We start from the raw sequence: 23,848 nt of genomic DNA on the forward strand, positions 1-23,848 counted from the left end.
CCCTTCACCCCTGTCCTCTTACCCACCTCACTGGAACTTTGCTGCCCTCCATACACAGTTTCTGGCTGAGAAAATCCCAGGTTTTAAGCACCTGGAATTATAGTCCCAGGCCTGCCCAAGCCCCCAGCAAGGAGATCTGCAGTGATACCCTTCCATGCTTCCAAAAGCTGCACAAGCAGAAGTGCCCAGCCTCTCACATCACCTCCTGCCACACTCAGAGTGCCAGCAGGCTGGGAGCAGGGGCCTTGCAGTGTCCCCACAGAGCAGTGACACTCGTTGGGCAGCAGTATGGACACAACACCAAGGAACTGTCCATCGACCAAAGAATTGTCAATTGTCAAGTGACCAAGTGGTCATGCCTTGAGAAGCAGTGTTCATGCACAAGAGACTGCTACAAAAAGGAGGAACAGAAGAGACAGGCTGTTCACCAGTCCTACCCCTTGCAGTAGACACTCTCCACTTGTCTCTGATTCTCTTCAGTTATAACAGAGAACCACTTTTGGTTATAACTGTGTCAATTAAAAAAAAAATGATGCTCATGAACCCATTTGTGCTGGTTTTTTTTCATCCACATGAAGGAGAAAGACTGAGAGAACACCCACCAAGAGGTGCACACTACTGTCCCACACTTGTAGTTCTCTGGAAGAATTAATCTGACCAGCTTTTCATAATCTTAGCAAACATGTCACCTCCCTTACTGACACGGATTTTATACCGACTTTTCCCACGTCACTGATCTATTTGCAAAGCTCACTCCTATGAGTGAGAAGATGTATGAGAAGTTAACATGTGCCTGCTGAGCCGTGCCCGTTTCTTAAGACTTGAGGAAATGCAAAGCTGACAGGCTCTTCTGAAATCCAAACACAGACTATGGCAAAGATAGATGTGAAAGCCATGTGGAGTACAGCAGACTGAGATGATCAATTTGGGCACAAGCATGCTAGTTGTGTCACCATTGACCTAGAAATGCAGTGTGAAAGTGTCACATGGGAAGGCAATCAGACTGCTGAAAGAGCTGTAACAGCCAAGGGAAGAAAAACAGGATCTTTTCCCATTTTGTTAAAAGCATGAACCTTAATGTGTTCACCAGCCCTTCCTTTTGCACTAGACCCCCCTTGTTTATAACAAAGCATAAGGGTTCATCAATCTAAAAAAAAAAAAAAAAAAAAAAAAAAAAAAAAAAAAAAAAAAAAAAAAAAAAAAAAGACAAAACACCAAAACCAACCAAAAATTTACATCCCTGATGCAACTGCCATGGATGGCTTGTTTATGAATCCCATTGTCCAAACACATCTTTTGGCCACACAAAAACAGCATGATCAGTGCTAGCTGTCAGGAAGGGAATGTTGTACTGTGGCCATTGAAACATACTGGATCTAAAAGATGTTTCTCAAATTTTGGGAAAATTACAATCCTTATTTTCCTGCTTGGCTCACAGAAGCACTAGCTCCAGCATACATTTCAATCTATCTTTTGTCAAGTGGCTGCAGAGTAAAACAATCTGAGACAGATGCACATTACTTTTAGTTTCTGTAACACTGATAACTGTCATATTCTTAATAAATAGTGGTAGGAATAAAAGTTTTTGAGCTAAAAGAGAGATAAATCCAAGGTAATATGTATGGCTAATCCAAGGAAGCAGGTATGCTTATTGGATTTTTCTTTGCTACTGTTAACATAAATTAGAATCAATTGCCCTCCTTCTCCAGTATTTTCTAATCCACAAAAAATTCTGCCAAAACTTCAGGTAAAGCAATCTCCCTTCCAGGACAGAGAACTAAACTGCTTCCCTGCACAGTCTGTGGGGTGCAGTTCTATACGTCAGTGGGGCAACTGGAATGAACAGCTCACAAGCATCCCCAAGGACTTGGCTAATGGCATCTACCCTACTTCTCTTCAGCAAGACCAAAGAGCTGCATTATCAGCTCAGCACTGTTTTTAATGTGAGGCTTATGCTTTCTTGTTTCCTGCAATCTTAAATATGGAAATAAGTCAATATCAGGCTACAGACACTTGAGTGTGCAGGTGAAACTAAAGGCCAAATCCTGGAGCCAACTACTCCTTAGCAGTTGCACATGAGTGAGTAGATCATGCTTATGAAAAAATAAAAAACAGCAGCCTCAGCACTGGGTCACAAGTATTGAAGGCATGAGAAAATTGCTCAACTCATCCAAGGAAGAAAACTGCCATTACTGCCTCATGGCTGAATTTCTTTAGGGACTTCATGGTGTATCCAGAGATTTTCTTAACTAAGCAAGCTTGCTTCACCACCATACCTGTGTCTGCAATTTTAGGGACATGAGAAATCTGTGTATCATCTCTCAGTATCATATGCTTAAATGTAGATGTTAAAAAGAGAAAGCAATAGAGAGAACAAAAGTGAAAAACAAGGCTTTCAAGAAAAAACAAACCATTAACATTCAAGAACTACGGATATGAAAGCACCAACTCTAACATTTGCACCACACCATGGTATCAAAGAAGGTCTTATTATAAAATGATATATTGAACACAACTTCATACATATAAATCTCGGAACAGCACCACACATTGATAAGGAACCTCCATGCATGTCAAAAAGGAGCCATTCACAGAGAAATGAGCAGGAAGATTTTAGCCTACTACCACAATATTTTGAACTGAAGTTGTAAAAACAAAAACAAACCACCCAAAACAAACAAAAACCAACCCCCCCCCAAAAAAAAGAAAAAAAAAACAAAACAAAAAAAAGGCAAACCACCAAAACCTCAGAATGACCAAATCCTTTGTTCCCCAAAGCCCTTTAGAGTACAGAAACATTTTACATACTGTGACTCTCTCTAATCAATTTGTTAATAGCTATTATAAAAAACTAACATTTGAACTGAAATCGTGTTGAAAATTAAGTATTTAAATGTAATAAATCATAGAAATTTACTAATACACCCATGAGACAGCAAAAAACCACCCAAAAATCAAAAATGCAGCATTAAAAATTTCAACTGAGAACACAATCACTTCCTAATTGCAGTAGCTTCCATTTGATCTTGATATTCTCTAAATTAACAGCTTCACTATGTCAATCAAACACCTCAACACTATTTTCATGATTAGTTGATCTGTGGGAGAAATTTATTCTTTCATATACTCTGACAAGCCAGCAGTAAACATGCAAGAAAAATTATGTACTGTGAACCCTGAACAACAAAATTCATCTCCCTTAAGATTTTTCACACACTATGTCCAAAACAATTAACAGCAGAACAGTACTCTGTTCAGACAGAAGCTGCTGAGGGAAAGGTCATCTGAAATGACTTCAGCTGGATGAATGAAGCTGCTCAAGTATGTAACTTGTATTAAAAATTTGATTGCTGATAAAATATGTAGGTGACTTTTTTTGGCTTCAAATTCATATTTAGCATCTATTTATGCTAAACAACATTTGAGATAAGTTTTTCACCTTTTAAATGCAACATAAATATATTGTAAATTTAAAGATAAACTTCCTGACTAGCCCCAACTTATGGTAGTGTTTTGATATACACAGATATTTTAAAAAGCCATAAGATAAACACAGGGGGAATTGTTTTTCTCTTCTACACAATATTGGTTTCTGATCTGATCATAAAATCTGATTTAATTTTATAAACAACGTAAAAATAGACTTTGACAGTAAGGGTGCCATAAGTTTTCTCATTATGCTAGTAACAGCATCTCCTCTCTAGCCTTTTATTTTTTACATACTACTGCTTAGGACTTCTTCCCTTTACAGGACCTCATCAAGGTTCAGCTGGTGAGTAAGCAGCACGAGATGGGTGAAAACAGAAACTGAACAGCAAAGAAAACCCTCCGCCCACCTAACGGGGAGGGAGAATTTTCAATCAAGCCAGGACAAGCTTCTGAAGTGACTCGCTGCAGATACAAATCCAGCTACATTCTCTCCAGTGAAGTTCATTCTCTTACAAGCTTAGACAAGCTCAGTGGCTGTTCAGTCACTGAAACTTGTCTGCATGTTACTTTGCGATTATGCACAGAGAAAAGCGTCCCTGTTTCCTTTCACAGAAGCAATCAATAAAGCTCTGCATCTCCATTCTTAAAGGACAACCTGTATTTCCAAGTTAATGAAAACATGTACGCGAAAACTTTTTCAGGGCTCTTGTAGGCACGTGTATATGCATGTGCATATACAAGCACACCCATATATATACATATGTGTACACATATATATATACCACAATGATGACACTCATGTGATAAATTATGTAACTATAGCACACTAACACCTCCAACAACCACACTGACCATACAATTCACCTGCCTTAAATCCTGTTGTGTCCAGTCTCTGTTTAACTATTATTTTGTTAACCTATCAACCTTTTGCCTCTCAAATGCGTCTTCTTTCTTTAGAATTTATCCAAATGGAAAATCTGAAGTTCTTGAAAGATGAGCTTGAAGTCCCAAGGATGTAAGAGTTCACCAGGTCTGGCAATTGTAGCCTGTAAAACTATAGGAAACTGTAAAATCCCAGGTTTAGTCATTTGCTTCCAATAAGGGGGAATTCTAACCTAACATCCTGGCCTTTTCCAAGATATTTTCAGTATTTAGAAGATTTTTATACAGATCCCGTATTTTCTTCTTTCTCATAAGGTATCCACTATATTAAGAAATCATAAGTCCTATACACTGGGAAACTAATAAAATTTGTCTCATTATTATTATAACAGAATGATGCACAATATACTCAAGAAAGGAGATTTAACTTAGCTACTGTACAAAGACATTCTTGACATCAGAGATGACTGAAATTGTTTTGTCCTTCAAATTAGGATGGTGACACTGTTGCCATACCAGGTCACCTTCTAAACTGAAGTACACAAAAAGATGATGACTCACTTTTATCCTATGCCACCACATACACAAATGTAGAACATATGAAATAAACAGCTCTAAGGAACGAAAACAGCTTCTCTGGTCAACAATTGTTTTGTGGGGGGAGACGTTTAGTATTTAAAAGAAACATAATGTATTACTGCTGGAGGGACTGAAAACAGAGCAATGTAGGTGGCCAGAAACACAAGTTTATAGTGTCAGTTCAGGCCCCTCCTTGGAAAGAATAACTGAGAGCTGGTGCATCCTGCCATGGGTAGGCATTAATGATAAATATAACTAGAGCAACTCAATCAGATTTAAAGCTGGACCTGTGGCAGAGAAAAGCCTGCCAAGTGATCCAAGAATGGCATGCACCCTCCAACCCAGTTTCCCCTTGAAATACAAGACCTTTTATTGTGTTTTGGTTTGGTTTTTGTTGGGGCTTTTTTGATTGTTTGTTTTTAATATCAAACCATCATGTGTTGCATTACAGGTCACGAGGACCTGAAGTATCTACTCATGTAGTTATAAAATTATATTAGGGCTTAAGACAACTAAACAACTAGAATTCTTACACTTGCTTTGTTTTTCTAACTCTTCCTAGATTAATTATTTTAATATCTCCCATATGTTAGATAAACATTAATGAATCTTATTTGCACATATACGGAGACTCATTACTCATATTAGCCAAGTTAATATGTCACATCTGGCAAAGACTGCACTCATTCAAACCAAACAGCACATGCTAAATATCAAAAACTACATCTGAATTCTGAGATTTTATAGGAAATGTGGTCTGCTTTAATCTTAATCCTATCAAGAAAATTTTTTTTCATATTATATGTGGATTAACTGGTACGTATTTATAAGCAGAAATGCTAGCTCATGAAAGCACTGTAAAACAGGCCCATTGCATTTCCTATTATGCTCATTTTAAGGATTTAATTTAATATCAAAAAAGATGTTCCACACTCAAAAATATCTTCAGTTTAAAGGCTTTGATGGATTAAAATATGATTTAGTAAAAAAATAAATGTTTTTCCAAAGCACAAAAATTCTAGCATGTGATTTTCATTTGGTATGGAAATCAAAGCTCTGCAAAAACCCATGTTTAAGTACATCCACATGTTTGTTATTTATCTCTATAAGAAGTCCATTGCTTTTCTATGCTAACATTACTCTCCCTAATGCCAACATTCAGATCTGGGCTGTCATAGAAACTGGTATAAGCAGATTTTTAAGAGATTTTACATTTCAAAAACTGATCAGACCACTAAAAATATATTGTTGGTTCTGCACCTCAGGACTTCATGCAGGGACTAGTCTGCTGAAGTTACCATAATGATTGTACTTTTTTCAGGCCAACATACCTTGTTACAAACTGTTGTTCTTACTCAAACTTTCTGCTCCTACTGTACGTTCTGAAACAAAAATATGTGATTGTAATGCTAACCCCGTTTCTTTACAAGTTCCTTCTCCTAGAGTAGTGAAAACCAAGGGATTAGATACACAGCAGGTGTCTGCTCTGCCAAAGAAGTCTATAAAGCTACAGCTCTCTGCACTATCCCTTCTTCAAGAAAAACTTCAATGCCCAACACACTAATGACACAGCTCCCTAAAAATCTTTATACTTCTCTCACTGGCCTATCGGATTTACAAGACCTGAAAGACTAAATAAGGAGATAGAGAGTGCCTGGGAAAGCCAGACAGAATAAACAAGTTGAAAGAGAAATAATGCCTTTGTAGAAGTCCACGGCAAGAAACACATTCCACATGAAGCAATGCCCACATGGGGTACTCAGACTGATCTGTGTCTTACTCCTACTCCTGCTGCCAACTTTCAGGCAACTGTGGCAAACCATTTAATCTCACTATTTTCCCTTGATTTATTATCAAGGAAGAATCAACACCAGGAGTCTGAAGCCAATGATGCAGTAAAACAAGGTTTGCACCAAACCAACAAGTTTGTACACACCAGTGTGACTTCTGGGTGACTCTGCAATGGGTAGCACTGAGGCAACCCCCTGCTGCAGAACCCCAGTGGAGGGACATGTTGTCTTCTACAAAATTGGCAATTGGCCAGTGAGTGCTACTACCAACGCTAGTGTTGAGAAATCTGCCAAAGTTGCTCCGTGGTGCTGCATGAAGCCAGCTTAAGTGGGCCACATCACAGCCCACATAAATCACCTGCAAGTGACAGTTAAAACTATGAGCCTGAGGGTCAATTCCAAGCACATCATTACACAGAAGTTTATGTGGATCATCACTGCACATTCCAGGAAATTCAGACCGGTCAAAAAGCATTCATGAGCACTATCACTCAACTATTGTATTAATTATTTAGTAGGAATTAATGTCTCATCTCTACTCATTAATGCACCAGAACATGCTATTCAATACTAGAGTATCTGCTATGGTAAAAGACTGAAACCAAAACAGTAGCCTGCAGAAAATCACACATTCACTATCTATTTCTTTTATATGGCCAGTGATCTGTTTCTTATGTCATGATTTTATCAAAAATATTATCTGAAACCACTCAAAATAGCACTAAAAAAGACTTTTAAAACATTGCAATCACCCTTGTGCCTCACACCATTAAAGGATAAAAAGGTACAAAAATATATCTGCAGCGCTCCTAAACACTGTGGAAGAAATAACAGCATCAGCTTAAACATCAGTCAAATCTATCCTCTTTCAGTAAAGTCATTTTGTACCTAATGATACCAGAACCACTGCTGGTGAGTCTGATATTAGTCAGCGTATGATCTTGGCTCAATTTTTAGACATTTGGATCACCTCTTGCAGCAATGGAAAATGATGAAGCTTTTAACTGTTTTTCAAAGGAGGTTGTGTGTGAAGGAAGAGTTGCATCAGCTGAATGACACCAAGCTGCTATGGAAGCTGAAGTTCTATGTAAGTGCTAAATAGAAAATGGTGGAAACAACTTACAGCTTTTGAAAAATATCTATGGATACATTTCCAGTGACTAGGTATCTTGAAGTAATACAAACAGCTTTTGAGCAAAGAATGAACACACATGCGCTCAGAACACCATCCTCTTAAAGCTCAACACTGACTGACTGTAGTTTTTTCCCTCAAGAATTTTCTATTGCATTAATCAATACAAATCATGTATTTCTAGGCATTTGTGAATATTATCTCTCATATTCACAACACAAAAAGTTACAAACAAAATAACTATGCATTAGTTCTTACAAAATACCTCTGACCAGTATCACCCCATTCCTATAGGTAATGAATTCTTTCAAAAAAAAATATAGCTAGCTAATTTACTCAGAATCACACACAAAGTATATGGTAAGAACAGTAATTGGATCTGAAAAAACATGGTGATCAAAAGGAAATCTAGATAATAACAGGAGTATCAAATGTTCAAGTTCAGAAGAAAATAAAAAGCAATTCCATTTGCAATTTCTATCAGGGCTGCTAAACATTTATAAATTGTTCCAACACACCAACCACTCTTGTTATGTCACTGCTACGAATCCTGCACTCACAAAAATACATAACATTCTGCTCACTTACAGCAATTTGACAGAAAAACAAATGAGAACAGAAAACTGAAGCTTTCTCATGCTGCTGAGTGCAACAGTCATGAAATGAAATCCTGAATCCTAACTTTGAATTGCCTTTTATCAATAGACAACACTCCCTAGAAAATACTTATATGATAATTATTATTTTCTAGTATTCAGCTTACATGAAAGTTAACTTGCTGGTTCTGAATTCAGAAAAAAACCAGTGAATGACAATTGTAAAAGCAAAATATTACTGAAACACTATTGACTTTCAAACAGTATAAGGAAAAATTAATTGGCAGATGTTTTACATAGCATAATTAACAGTTCATTTCAATGCACTGTAACCAGATTAAGATAATTATGCTTAGAAACAGAAATGTAATAATGATAAATTACTAGTTTTCATATTACGGTCAATTTCCTACATTCCAAATAATCACCACATTTAGAAATAGGTGCATCTGTTCCATGCTGTCATCAGCTATACAAATGGCACAAACTCGTGGCTGGGTGAAACAATCTTTCAACCAAGATACAGGAGATTCCCCTGCTTCATAAGTAAACAGCAAGCCAGCTCTGTTCATAGGCTAAACAGAAGGCAAAACCAGCAGTCCTGTTTTCACCAGGGCACAGTTACTGAATAGAAGCTGAAGACGCTGGAGAGAAAAGCCTGAATTCTGTGAGTCGAGCAAATTACAAAATCTCCTCATACGGAAGTTCAAGACTGAGAATATAAAAATCTGTATTCTGTGATGGCGTGCAAAATATGAAGTTATATGCTTTCTGTATGGGCTGTAAGAAGTAATTCTGTCAAGGATTTCAGGACACAAATTAAGCTGCATCCTCGTGCCACAACATTAATGTAAACCATTTCAAAGTAACAGTTACATGAAGGTAACCCCTGAGCATTAAGAATTTGTTGATAAATTAGGCTTGATATTTTGAGATTTTATTTCAGGCCTTCCACTTTCAAGGTTGTTGGTTTTTTTCTTTTTTAATTTCAAAGGTGCACTTTTCTTCTATTTCCCCACAAAGACATAAACAACAAAAAAACCTCACAACCATTTTGTCTTTAAGTTAAAAACAGACTTGCATTTCACCTCTCTCATTTCTGTAGCTTCACTGCTTTCATCGTGCTTTTTTGTTGAGGCTTTTTTTTTTGCTTTGCTTTCTACTATCAAGTCCTTGACACTTGGAGACTAAAACCTCACAACTAACAGCACAAAGATCAGAGCAGGCACAGAAATAGAAATTGCAAGATTAGAAATCTCAAAGACCTGAAAAGTAGACAGAGGAGAAATAAATAGGTATTGAGGCAGAACCAAGGAGAATAAAGGAAAGCAATGAAAAATACTTTCAAAAATAAGAATAAAATGTATAACTGTATTATTAATGTGCAGCTGAGGAAAATTAGTTCTGTAGAACTGGAGCATCACAGTTATCACACGCAAAGTAGACTGGAAGAAGGGTGGTAAGTGTAAAAGCATTGTGGATTATAAATACCCAATGACACCTTTCACATTTAGTCCATTTTTATTCCCACATTGGAGTAGGCAATATAAAGAGACCTAGTGTTCCTACTATCAATCATTGTTGTTCTGAGCCTTCAAATAAATAACAAAAGAATCCCAACCCCTAATGAATGAAAAACACAAGACATTAGGCAATTTTTTTTTTATAGTGACCAGGTTTCTAGCTTCATTCCCTCATTAACCCCATATGTCTTTGTATGTTTTCCAGCTCATTTCCATATTTCCAAGGCTTGCTAGGGTTTTCTGGCTGTTTTCTTCAGAAATCCCTAGCTACTCATACACTGTCTGTCCGTCCTGCATAATCTCCTGGTTAACAAGCAATTTTTACCTCACATGCAAAGAGAACAAATGAGAAATACCTATTTATTTTTGGTCTTTCCTTAGATGGGTCAGGGTGTCGGTTCCAAGAATGCCAGAGAAAGGCTTTCACCATTGAATTTGCTCCAAAACATTAACTTTGTAAGAGATAAGCAGCTGATTTCTATAAACACCTTGTAGGAAATCTGCCTTATCTTAATGAGCTTTTGGGGCAGAATTTCAGCTCCTAAAACCAGGACACTTTTATAAGGCCGCACCCACACATTATTCTCAATGGTATTCAATTACAGCTAGAAATACTATCCTGGGCTTTGATCTTTGATCTCCTTGCATATCAGCAGTACGTGGTATGAAACCATGAAGATAAAAACATACTGTACTCTAATGAGATGCTAAAAAGATCCTGCAAGGCATGTCTGAAACAATGGTACATCCATGTTTCACAGAGGCCTTCTGCAGATCACTTTCACACTAGGACACCAAAAGCTGGAAGGATAAAAGTGAATATTGCTATGTTCAACCCAAATGCCCGTTTTAACAGTTACATTCCACTGGCCTGCAAAAATAATGGTATCAGCCAATGTACCCTTGACTATCTCACTGAGATGGCTCTTATATCTATTCACTTAGTCCTGACTTCTTTTTTTTCCCAAACACCATCTCACCATTGGTGGTAGGGCATTCTGAAGCAATTGGACAAGCTCTTCCTGTTTTTCTGCAGCTTAAATAATTCCAAATCCCCACATGAACTATCTCAATTTCTCCATAATCAAATTTCTTATTTAATTTTTAAGTATGTACTTAACTGAATTAAGCTTCTTGAAATACGTTTTTAACTAAAATACAATGCACCTTTAAGGTAATATATTATTGTTATATCCTCTGTTAATATTTAATAAAATAAACCTTGTATTTCAGAAAATTTTTTTATATGTAATAGTATATTGTTTATTGGATTGATCCTGTTCCACTGACGAAAGTGAGGTATATAAACAATATAGAGCCTTGCTGACACATCACATACAGACCACTTTCAGCCTTCACAAAGTTAAAGCTGATACTATTTCCCTACAGTTTCTTAAAAATAACTAGCACTGGTTTGCTATGAGGATACAATCAAAACTTAAACCTTAGCTGCCTAATTTCTGTCTCTTGTTTCAGTCATATAATCATGATTAAAACAATTAGTTTCAATATGTTACCCACGCTAACAGTCTACTCTTATCATTTAACTTCAGGTCTGTGGCTGTATATAAAAGATGTAATTTCAAGTAGCACTTGAACATATATAATAACTTAATCGTATATAATTTTTAAACAATATCTGAAATTACATTAAAAATGCATTTAAAATTTAAAGCTACAGAGAGCCATCTACAGTATATAAGGTGAAAGAAGGATCTGTAAAACTTTGATGGAGAAGTGCCATATCAAGTTAAAAACATTTGGGAGTCTTCCAATATGGAAAAGACAAAGCTCTTACCGTTTCCTTTGGAATTTGTGACTGGCTTTGTTCTGCATTCTAAAGGAAGTAAAAAAAATAAATAAGAACACGACTACATATGACATATACTATCTATCAGCAAGGGGATAAACAAAGAGCTCTAATTCTGATGTGAAGTGGTAGTGAAAAAATGAAGGGTGTTTGTCACATCCCTGACTGAAAATTGTCTAAACAAGCAGTAAAAGAGAGGTGAACAAAAATAACTCCAGAGATCTTGTGGTAGTGCACCTGACTTTATTTTGTTATGGGGGAGATGATTATCTGGACAAGGAGAACCATGAGTTCTTGCACCATTTTCTGGCTGGTGGAATGTTCTCATTCAGGGATATTCTCCCCGGCCTTTCCCTTCTGCTTCAAAGTTTTCAAACAATGACCTCAGCAGTCCAGATTAACCCTTCCAAATATTTTAAACAAGTATCTATTTTTTAAGACATCCATTCTCATTTTAGCAAGGGATTCCCCTTTTGAGAGTGTTTGGATGAACCAGAACTACAGTGCTGGATATCCCAGGACAGGAGGGTTCATTCAGTTCACCAGATGGGACACTCCTGTACTTTCCATTCCTCACTTGTGTCTCAGGGTACACAAGACAGACACACATTATTGGAAAATACACCCCCCAAACAATTCTGGAAAAACACATAAGGAACTATGGCTCTTCCAAGCCCATAATAAAGTCCATTTGAACACTCAGGAGACACCTTGCTGCTGGCTGGTTGATCACTTTTGGGCTAACCAGCTATTTGTTTCCATTCAGCTGGGACACAATGAAATGCTAGGGTTTACTGGACACTTTTGCTTTAGGTTGTTTTGAAGGAGATTCAAATCATAAAGCACAAAAATGTAGTGGCTAAGCAGTAATACAAACATCCAGTTAGCTTCAACCCGAAGCCAACAACCAGTAAGGAAAAAATGAGGAAGGAGACAACTACCAGAAACATGTAAAGCACATACATATACCAAGGGGCATATTAACTTGTAGGATACTGGAGGTAAACTCTGTCAGCTAGTCTCTGTTGATACTAAGAATATAGCTCTAAAATTAAATAACCCAAGCCAATCCTTCAGATGATTCCCATAGTCAGTAGCAGCTCTAAGAAAATGCTTCACAAGTAACATGAGGTAACCACAGTGCTACAGGAGCTCTATTTAATCAGAGTAATCCTCACCCATTTCACGAAGAGAGGGAGCAGGGAAGGACTATTTTTAAGAGATAATGTCCCTCTACCTCACATTAACTTGAACAAGCCCTAATAGGTTACCTATCTGGCAGTAGGTAACTGTGGTACTCTGGCGAAACACAATCATTCTTCCAGATCTCACTGGTTAGAAAAGCTGACTTCTGCCAATTTGATTTTATTCCCTGCTTCCACATTTTACTCACTTTAACCATGATCTGCTGCACTGGATAATCACATGCACATACTCCCCGACCTGATCATACAGGCTACAAAGATCCCATAATAACCTAAATGGGCTCAGTTTAACAATCATGTAAGTTTTAGCTACAACTACACATTCTTGTACATCTCTTCCAGACTATAATGGCAACATACATCAAAGACATTAAACTCCACAACTTTCCTGAGTGTATTATCTCCATTTTACTTAAAAAGAAACACAAAGATACTTGTTTTCAAAAGTCATTCACCAAGCCATAACTCAAAACATAAAATCTAAACACCTCTTTTTTTGGGATTGCTATCTGTACAAATGTTGGTAAATATAAAATAGTTTTAATATTGAGCACTCCTCAGCAAGCAACAGCAAGTCCTGCCCTTTATGAAATAACAAACGATTTTACACATACGATTTCTGAGATACATCTCATTCAGTCACTATTTAAAGCACACAAATGTAGAATATATGATAGAAATAGGGCAAGGATGCAAAGACAAATTGTTCCTAGGTGACCAAAGAAGGTTTGCACGTGAAAAACATCAACTGACATGACTTCAGATCATTCCCATCCCTATTTCAATTTTTTTTCCATAAAGCTAGTAAAAGTCCATGAGAGGAGCTGGTTGAAAAGACTTCTTCAGTTTTTTTTTTTAGGGTCATTTCTTACTAGAGAATAAAGAACAGCCCTTATGATGCGTTTTAGTTCAACACCTTCCCCAGCAATTCTGCTCCCGCTCTTTGACAGCAGCCAGCAGTGCGTATCTAAGAGTCCTTCATGTCAGAATGCAAACAAGTCCTTATGTAACAGAGGATCATCACACACATGTACTGTCAGATCCTCAAAACATCATTTGTTCAACTGGAGCTAAAGAAAAACACACCAGTTCAGATCTGATCTCTGATTACAAACACAAAGCCCACCTACTACCTGACTCAGCCACGACTGCCTTCCCTATGCTGGTCTTTGCCAAAATATTTGAGGGAGTATTGCCTGAGCCGCAGCAGGGAGGCTGCTGAGCTTGAACTCATTTCAAGGGGCTGATATGCTGTTATTTTAAAACTACTTCAAGTATTGCTATTAAAATCTCTGCGTTACTCACATTGCATCTTTGTATACAATTATTTCAACAAAAACTTGTGTCAAAATATTCATTAAAACTTCCTCATTTTACCACAGAAATAATATACACAAAATTAAGACATTTTCTTACTTCTAAGTTTATTTAGAAAACTCAAAAAGCATTTTCATTCACCTTTATGTAAGATAGTAATACTGTGAAAATTACAGCATAGGAACTTATAAACAGATGGCTTCCAATGTTCCAGTGATAAGTAGGGCATAATAGGATCTCAAATTATTTATTTCATTTTATGACAGCTTTCATTTCAGCACTTGAAGTCATGTTCCAAGAACATTAAGGTAAAAGTGAGGTTCATTTGCAACCTTCCCTGCCACTTTGACTTCCTTAGTTTAATTATAGTTTTAAAAAGTAAAAGGCTAATGTTAAATGTCTTGAAACAGCCAAACAAAAACTCATTCTCTTTGTATTCAAAATAACACAAATCCAATAGAAAAATGAAGCAATTAATTCATCATACTTATATTTGTCTATCTTCTCACAATAATGCAGCCAAATAAGTTATTTTTAGAGCTATACATAGCTACAATAATACAAATATTAAATAAGTTCAGCAGTTTAATTGAGTACAGAACAAAGTAAGACTGCTACAGTTACAGTCTACCTTTTCATAACAGAAATTATCTTGAATAATTATCAGAGAAATATCTGTATACACTATGCAAGTGGAGCAGGGACAGTACGAAACATCATTTTATTTCCATTTAATGTAAATTTCTCAGAAACATCTTCTGAATTGCCCTGCTAAATTAATAACTGCAGGGTTTCCATTCCACAGAGATTGCATTTATATTCAAAAAAGGCTACTATTTCTTATATCTTCGATTTTTGGATAGAAAAGTATTTACATATCCTGTTTTGGAATAATATTATATGCTCTAAAACATATTTTTGAGCAGGTAGTGGGATAAATGGCAGGCTTTCAAACACAGATTTGTCCTTATAAAAGATATGAAATAATCTACTTGTCTGCATGCATCCAAATAAAGTCTATGCAATACCTTCTATAAACATTTTCACTCAAAATAAAGCTCTCACTTATACAGTACCAAAAAATACTTAATTCCAATAGCAGATTTTGAAGAAAATATAAAACATGCAAGTAAAATATTTTAAATAAAACAAAATAGCTTTTTTTTCTTTTCCTTATATTCAGTGCTGGCCAGGCATGTTTACTAGCAGGTGACAAGATCAAATCATTTGCTCATACTGATCTAAATCTCTTAGCTGCTCTCTATTTTACGCACCAGTTCCCTTGGATGGAATGTTTCTTCCTGTCGAAAAATCAAAAGGCCAACAGTCCCTCCCATCTTGGTACTTCGCAGCAAGGACACAACTTCTTCTTGAGTTTTGCCTGTTAAATCAACTCCATTTACCTGTGACACAAAAAAAAAAAAAAAGTATTAAAAAACCCTCACTGGAGCAACCTGCTTATTAGCTTACATTACAGCTTTCACTTAACAGAACTAATTAAATGGCCATCCCTTCCATATAAATACAAATAACAAGCCAGACAGCTATACTTCACTCCTTTTCAGCAGCAACAGTATAATCCAGTGTACTCTATGGCCAACTAATCCCATCTACCAGTATTTCTTACAAGAATTTCTGCATAATAATCTTTTGGCAAAATCAATTTATGATCCAAAACCAGTCCTGTTTCCACATGCCTTGGTGTTATACCTACCTTCCAAATATATCTTGCACAACAAATTGTGTCAACAGTAGAAAGTAATTTTTTCCCCGAATAACTTTATAACTTTGGGGTAGCTACTCTTTATCTTGCCTCTGTTCAGCGATCCAGTCCCTTGGCCTCCACATGCCAGTTATCAGGACAGACAGGTATGGGATATACATGCAGAATTTCCCACTGTATGAGCTAACATCAGCAAGGGAGAAGCCAGAGAAAGACCAAGTAATCTCAGGCTTGCCTGTTCAGAAACGTTTTGGAAATGAAGGCAAATCAACTAAGGGTGCTAACTAAGCAAGTGAGCATGGTGCTCAGGACTCAGCAAACCATCTTTTTCCTTCCCTCATAAGAGATCATAGCTCACACTGTTGAGATGCCATAGCTGTCATCTTAAATGCTTCTCAGTCCCCTTCTACTCAAGTCATCTGGGTTACCTTGAATTACAGTAATTACAGAGGGCTATCCTCCAGCAACAATTCAAGCTGACTTGGCCAATTTTGCAGTAAAGTGAAGTTAGGGCACTGAGAGGCAGTTACAGCCTCAGCAGTACCTCCAGTGTCATTTGGCTTAGGGACAGCAATGAAGAGCTGTGGGTGGTAACATCTTATATCACTCCAGCTAGATTTGCAGAAAGATCTCTGCGGTGCACCTATCTAAGAGAAATTTTGTTCCCTTGAGGACATCCTGCCTTCAGGAGGCCTTGATTCTCTGTAGGACTGCCCTCCTCTTATATTCCTTTCACTTAATTCACTAAACCTTTCCAGGGCATTGCCTTCCATACTTTGCAACATCTTTGATAATTTCTGGTCTGTCACTCCATGCTGATTTAATTCTACCTACTAGGTAGCAATCATTTTGCTTCGATTCATTTCTAAGCAGAAATGCAAGAGTATGACAGTATATTCACATAAGGACATGTAAACTCATGTTTTTACAGTATGTCTGGGTCCAGCTCTTTAAATGGTTATGTACTCTTACCTAAAAAAAAATAAAGCCAAAAAAAAAAAGGGAAAAAAAAAAAAAAAAAAGGAAAAAGAGGGAAACCTTTTCCTATAACATAAAATATACAAGCCTTTGGAAGCGAAGTAGTGTGTGGGCACATGCCAAAACACAGACAAACAATGTATAACATTTCCTTACCTCAATTAATCGGTCTCCAGCTTTTAGTCTCCCATCTTGAATAGCTGCACCTCTCGGAAGGATGTTTTTCACATAAATTGGAGCAGAGCCACCAATTGGGACATCTCTTGAAGTAATGCTAAATCCCAAGCCTTCCGTACCTGCATAAGGAATGTACACTGCTAGTTAAAATGCACATTTTGTATTACATATTATTTTTACTGAGTAGAATGTACGTATACCGCACTGATGCAATCCATGAAAATACATGTAAGATGTAAGAATTACTGCATGGCAAAAAAAAGAAAACAAAAGGCATCTATAAGGAGGCTATAACTGAAGCACTGAGTCTGGGCACAGGTGGCTCAGCAGGCCCTCCCTGCAGCTTGCTGTTCTGATGATTTCCAAGTCACTGCCATATTTTCAACTTTCTATTTCAGATGAGCTAAGTGACAAGGAATCAGAACAAAAGCATATCTGATATCCTATCACTGTCTTCCCCCTTGTCAATCTGGATCTCATCAATGATCCTTTCTTTCTCTTTTGCAGTACTTTCAACAGCGACAGTCGGCCGATGCTGCTGGCCATGGGGCTTTGTCAGCTACTTATGGACACAGGCAGGTGACAGAACTGGAGCTCAGTGGTCTCATTTCTTCTGCTCTGAGGGACCTCAGTCTGTTTTCTTTCAATAACTCCTCTGCCCCAGGGCTTCACCCCAGCTCTCACTGGGTTCCACCCCACTGTCTGTTGTGAAGGCAGAGAGCAAACCAGGCTTCCACTTTTGCTGAGATATCCTGCTGTACATCCAGGTGACTGACTACACTTGGCTAAAACAGACTCAAGCAAAACAGAGGCATTTAAGATGATCTGGAGAAATTCAGAGAGGGTGTTCAGTCAGTACAGCAAATGACAGTATTTAAGAGGAATTATGTCCACAACTGGTCATTGAAGAATACCACCAGCTCAAAAGCTGAGAGGGCAGAAAGCTCATTTGCGATCCTCTCTGATGCAATTTGTCCAGTGTTAGCAACAACCCCTGACACTATAGGTTGAAAATTGTCACTCTCCCTGTCTCCCCAACATTACACATCAAGTGTAATGGACACTTAATCTAGCATGAAATCAGATGGCCATTGAGCAGAGAGCACCCCAACAGAGTGGCAGCACCTACAACTTCCATTTGAAACATCTCAGGTGGTAACATATTTAAGAAGGGGAAAGAAACAACTGCACAACAGCAGCCAGAGAGAGGAGTGAGAAAAAGAGCTCTGCAGTCCCAAGATCAGTGCAGAAGGAGGGGGAGGAGGTGGTCTAGGTTCCAGAGCAGAGATTTCCCTGAAGCTCACAGTGAAGACCATGGTGAAGCAGGTTGACCCCTGCAGCCCATGGAGCTCCACAGTGTAGCAGAAATCCACCTGCAGCCTGTGGAGGACCCCACACACCAGAGTAGAGGAATGCCCGAAGGGGGTTGTGATCTGTTAGAAGCCCAACATGGAGGAGGCTCCTGGCAGGAATTGTGGCCCCATGGAGAGAAGCCCACACTGGAACAAGTTTGCTGGTGGGACCTGTGACCCCATGGGGGACCCATGCTGGAGGTCCCTGTTCCTGAAGGACTACACCCAGGGAAGGGACCTAGACTGGAACAGAAGAACTGCAGCCAACGGGAAGGACCCATGTTGGAAATATTGGTGGAGGACTGTCTCCTGTGGGAAGGACCCCACCCTGCAGCAGGGGAAGACTGTGAGGAGTCCTCCCTGTGAGGACAAAGGAGTGCCAGAGACAATGTGTGATGAACTGACTGCAGCCCCCATTCTCCATCCCCCTGTGCCTCTGGGGAGAGGAGGTAGAAAATTCATGGGAAGAAGTGAGGGGTGGAGGGAAGGTGTTTTAAAACTTGGTTTTATTTCTCACTACCCTACTGTGATTTGATTGGCAATAAATTAAATTAGTTTCCCCAAGTAAAGCCTGTTTTGCCTGTGACAGTTATTGGTGAGTGATCTTCCCTGTTCTTATCTTGACTCACAAGACTTTTACTACATTTTCCCTCCCTTGACAAGCTGAGGATGGTGAGTGATAGAGCTGCTTGGTAGGCACCTGGTGTCCATCCAGGGTCAACTCACCGTAGTGTTAAAGCCTGAATTAATTTCTGTCTTACTGTTCCTCATGTACATTTGTTAAGTCTACTTTTTTGTTGAGTAGGTTAATATTCACACATGAAAAGAAAACAGAATTCAAATACAGTCACTACTAGTCTACCTACAGGTTTCTGAAATCTGCACAATGATATCTGATTAAAATTTAGTACAGTACGTTTTATTATCAAGATGTTAATCACATTAAGAAGTAAACTGACACAGGTGACAGGGCTGGGTGTAATACAACCTTTTTAAAATCTTCATCTAGAACATAACTAAGTGCTCCTGTATACAAAGTAAGGGCATGTAGTTCTTACTGTTCAACAAATCTGGATCAATTCCTCTAGGCTAACTATCATGAGACAACTTCCCTTCCTTCTGCAGCGTTTGAGATAGCTGACATTTGAATTTGAAAGTCTTCATCCACTTTCAGGCCAATATAAAATTTATCAGTGCTGTTACACAGAGAAGAAAAAAAAAGGTATTAGATCTCATAACATCCATTTTTCACTTAGGAGACCTCACAATTTTAATGATGCTTCAAACATTCATAGAGCCCTTTAACTTCCGGCAACATAGAAGATGATCTGCATAAGGATTTTTTAAGGCACATCTCATATTTTTACGGAATTTATCTTTTTCTCATTATAAGGATCTGTGTTGAACATTGCTCTGCTAAAATTTCCAAAGTAATATCTGAACAGGAACGCACTCCCAGGACAATATTTCATTATTAATAAGTTTAATCCCCATAGCCTGATTACAGCATCATTACAGATGTCTGGTTCACACACTCCACTTCAAACCCCCATGGAAAAAACAGCAGTTGAAACGTTCACATTACAAATGCACACAGGATATAAATTTGGACTGTGGCATTTTCTGCTGTCAAATCTCCAGAAAGCCTTTACCAAAGCCTGCAGAATACCACAAATCCACACTGAGCCTAGACATTAACAGAAGAAAATTCCAATTACTTGTTTCTGTGGAAAGAAGGGCCCTCAGCTGGGCTGTGTTTTATTATGATGCTCTGTGTAGCTTTGCATGAGGCAGCTTTTGGGTGCTATTTTCCTTTTACCTTTTCTCTTATTCAATCTGCTATTCATGCACCATAGCTGCTCTTAGCTGTAGGATACAGCTTCATAAGCTCCTGTGCTTATTATATATAAATTAGATGTTCACAAGACTGGGAAATAAATGGATACATCCAACCGAGGCCAAAAATAAATACGACTTCTGTGACTGAATTGATTTTAATTTTTTTTTCTTTTTATACACACAACTGATTTAGTTATCTCTATTCCATGCATTTCCATTCTCCTGTTGATAGAAATGCATATAAGATGTTAATATCTTCCTGCTGCTAAAGTGTTTTCAGTTCTCAGGCTGTAAAGCTGCATTATAATAATGAGGTAACTGTGCAAACACACTGTATGCTTCTCTGATATTTCTCATTTATACTAGTAATACAGGAGAGACTGAACACACACATACAGGCAGAATCACAACATGAGTAGAAAACAGAAGAAATTTTCATATTTTTGAAAACACGGGAGCCATCCTACACAAAACTTCATTTTGCAATGTTTAGGTTATTTTGGCTATGTTCACTTTATTAAAGATTTTTAAAAGGGTATTTTAGAAAGGTTAGAAAACATTTTCCTTCCTCTATAGCTGTCATCTCAACGATCAAATTACACCAAGTGATAATAACATTTAAAAATTACCCACTAATTTCTGTAATTCAAATTCTTAGGCTTCTTTGATAAATCAGCAGCTCTCTCGACAAGTTAGAGGTCCCCTTTTTTTTTGAATGTGATGCTGAACACGCCTTCTGAGGTCGCATTACCCTTCAAGAGCTCAGTCGGCTCTGAGCTGAAGACAAAGTAGTTTTAGATGAAAAGAAAGGGCAGTTACAATGGTAAAAGAACTATTTTGTACAAACAGAAGAGAGGCGGATTTGACGCTTCAGTTGGTGGTTTGGAGCAGTTAAAGCGGGGGTAGAGGAGATCCTTTCATATAATTTAATTAAACGTATTTTCAAAATTAACATCATTTTATTTGGAAGCAGTCTGATCATAAACTGACAGGATGTCAAAAATTTTACTACAGGCTACTAGACTTTCTTACCTCCCATTGACAAAGTACTTAATTTCTCACTAATGCTGGGATTACCTTCTTCATTGTGGAAAGAGTGTGTCTGGCATAATGTTTCTGTTTTCCTAAGACTATTCTGTACGAAAACTTGCGCATTCCTCACCCAGAACCAGCTGCAGGTCTAAATTCTGAGCAGCAAAACATGTTGCTAAACAGAAACACTGGCAGGATACAACACAAAAAAGCAAGCATCACGTCTGCACTGCCTGCAGTGTTTTCACATCCCTCTCAAAAGGACATTGGTTCAGAGACCAATAAGGAACAACCTAAGGACCAACACATCAATGTCTTATGACACTTCCCTTACAATTGTCTTCCCCTTCAGGACTGCAAGCAGAGCCAGAAGTAAATCCTGCTCTTCCTTCTCCTCTAATTTAAGAAAATACAGACGATTTCTCAGGTAGTTCGATATGGATCTTTCTGAATTAAAAAAATATTAAAAACCCTACACAAATGAGAGATAAAAACATTTCACAGAGGCAAAGAACATTTCAGAACAACCTGAATATGGAAAATTCATGTCAGTGAACAGTCCTCTGATCTCACAATCCTGCTCACATCTACAACTAAAGGATTATTAAGGAAAAGTGTGGATTCTTCATGAAAGACAAAGAACACATTCTCCCTTTCCTAAAACAATAAAGAAAGGTTGGTTGGTTGCATATATAAGCAGTGTGTGACACAAAATCACAAAAGTTACAAAATAAAGCATCCTCACCTAATGAAAGTACTAGATTATAAATGGACTCAGAATAAGGATAAAGAGAACATTACAATAAAACTAAGCAGAAGGGCCAAATGCCCTCTGACAATAATTGGAGCAGACACTGCCTTTTCAAGCATTTCAACTTCCTGCTTTTTCACAGGAGACTCTTTCTGGAGATTCATGTACAGAGAAGTGACTACTAAAATATTTTTTCTAGTATTTTATGTTGCAAGAGCTGAAGAGCAAACGTTCTCCTTATTGTAAGGGGCTTCACTGAGCTAACCAAGACCATTTTACTGCTCCTAGTTTACACTCCATATTTTCAGAATTTGTGCACATGTAGTCAGGCTAACTACACATGCAAATGACTGCTTAGAAGGCTGACTGCTGAGCTGTCTATACAATTTCTGCAGCCACATGCACAATCAAGACTAATTGCATGCCCATTTGTATGTAGTTGAGTGATTTGGAACAAGTGTGTTTTTTTCTCCAAGGAAAGCTCAGACTTCTCAAGAAGATCTTTGATCAACCTAATAGTAACATTCTTTTCCCTTTTTGCTACTGCCTGCTAATGGTGATCAGAAGCAGTTTTAAAAAATGGAAAGATGAAACTTGATGCACTTTATGGTTCTTCAGTGACTAATAATACCCAAAATTATTTGCCTCACTTTTGAGTCTCATTTCCCAAGGTCATCGAGGTAATTTAGGAATCTGCATGCTTCACTTCTAAAGTGACAAACATCCTTACTGTATCTGAACAAGAATTCTAAGAGAACATATCACTTCAAAAGCAATTTTAAACGAAAATTTAAAATGTCAGTTCAAAGTCTGGCTCAAGAAACTGTGTGGGGAAAACAGGAGAGTATGATGAAAAATGCATGTAAATCTGTACACTTCAGATACATGATGCAGGATATCTTACAGACAAGTTCAGGGTCCTCTCTTGTATATTGTGCTATATAAACCCAAGTAAAACTAGTAATTGTCCATAGATGTGCCCTACTCCAGAGCAAACATGATGCAATTTTAAATTAGTTTACTCCCAAACTATCCATGGCATCTTATTTTTGTCTCTAATGACTTATTGAAGAAAGGAATTTGGGCACAGCAGGGATGAATGTCACCGTGTTATAGCACTCAATGCCCAGTCACCTGGTGGGACTTGCAGTGCTTCAGATTGTCTCTGTATGTAAGATGGAGCATTATTAAGCACAGAAAGCCAGCAAGCCAAACAGGAACCCAATAAGAAATTGTGAAGAGCAAAGAGTCTTGTATTCCTGCTCAAATCTACAATTCAAGCATTTTTCTTTGTTGCAGTGCTTAGAGGTGCCTTCTTTGTTTCAGGACTCATCATTTCCTAGAACACAGATGTTATGTCCTTTCTGTGATGAACTTGGTAATTGCTACAGCTTTCCTGCTGTAAGGTATCCTACAGCTCTGTCACTCAGTTCTTTCCCTAGAAGTTACACTGTTTTCCAAGAGAGAAATATTCTTTGGGCCAAAAAGGAAGAGATGATCACAATTCCCATGGTCAGTAGCTAAGTCACCCTCTGAAAGCAGGGAGATGTGGTCCTGATTCACTGAATACCTCAGATAAAAACTGAGTAAAATATTTGGTAGAATTAGGACCAACTGAAAAAATGTGAGCTCAGTTTTGACATTTTACTTCAAGAATTAGATATTTATCTAGATAAATATGTAGTTATAGATAGAAATTATATGATGCAATGAGTATTGTACTAAGACCAACC

The 23,848-nt window shown here is 37.8% G+C and overlaps 1 protein-coding gene across 1 annotated transcript in view; it reads right to left on the reverse strand.

Moving 5' to 3' along the window:
• Nucleotides 1-17,260, reverse strand: part of PARD3 (par-3 family cell polarity regulator) — a gene marked incomplete at its 5' end in the record, with an annotated part of 195,265 nt that extends 178,005 nt beyond the window's left edge. The window contains 3 exons of the mRNA XM_027887995.1: nt 11,730-11,768; nt 15,538-15,666; nt 17,121-17,260. Coding sequence (XP_027743796.1) covers nt 11,730-11,768; nt 15,538-15,666; nt 17,121-17,260 — 308 coding nt within the window. The remainder of the gene's footprint in view (nt 1-11,729; nt 11,769-15,537; nt 15,667-17,120) is intronic.
• Between the last annotated feature and the right edge of the window lie 6,588 nt (nt 17,261-23,848).

This window comes from Empidonax traillii, unplaced genomic scaffold (genome assembly GCF_003031625.1).
Source record: "Empidonax traillii isolate 1590-97213 ecotype Southwest subspecies unplaced genomic scaffold, ASM303162v1 scaffold227:size730986, whole genome shotgun sequence".
NCBI lineage: Eukaryota > Metazoa > Chordata > Aves > Passeriformes > Tyrannidae > Empidonax > Empidonax traillii.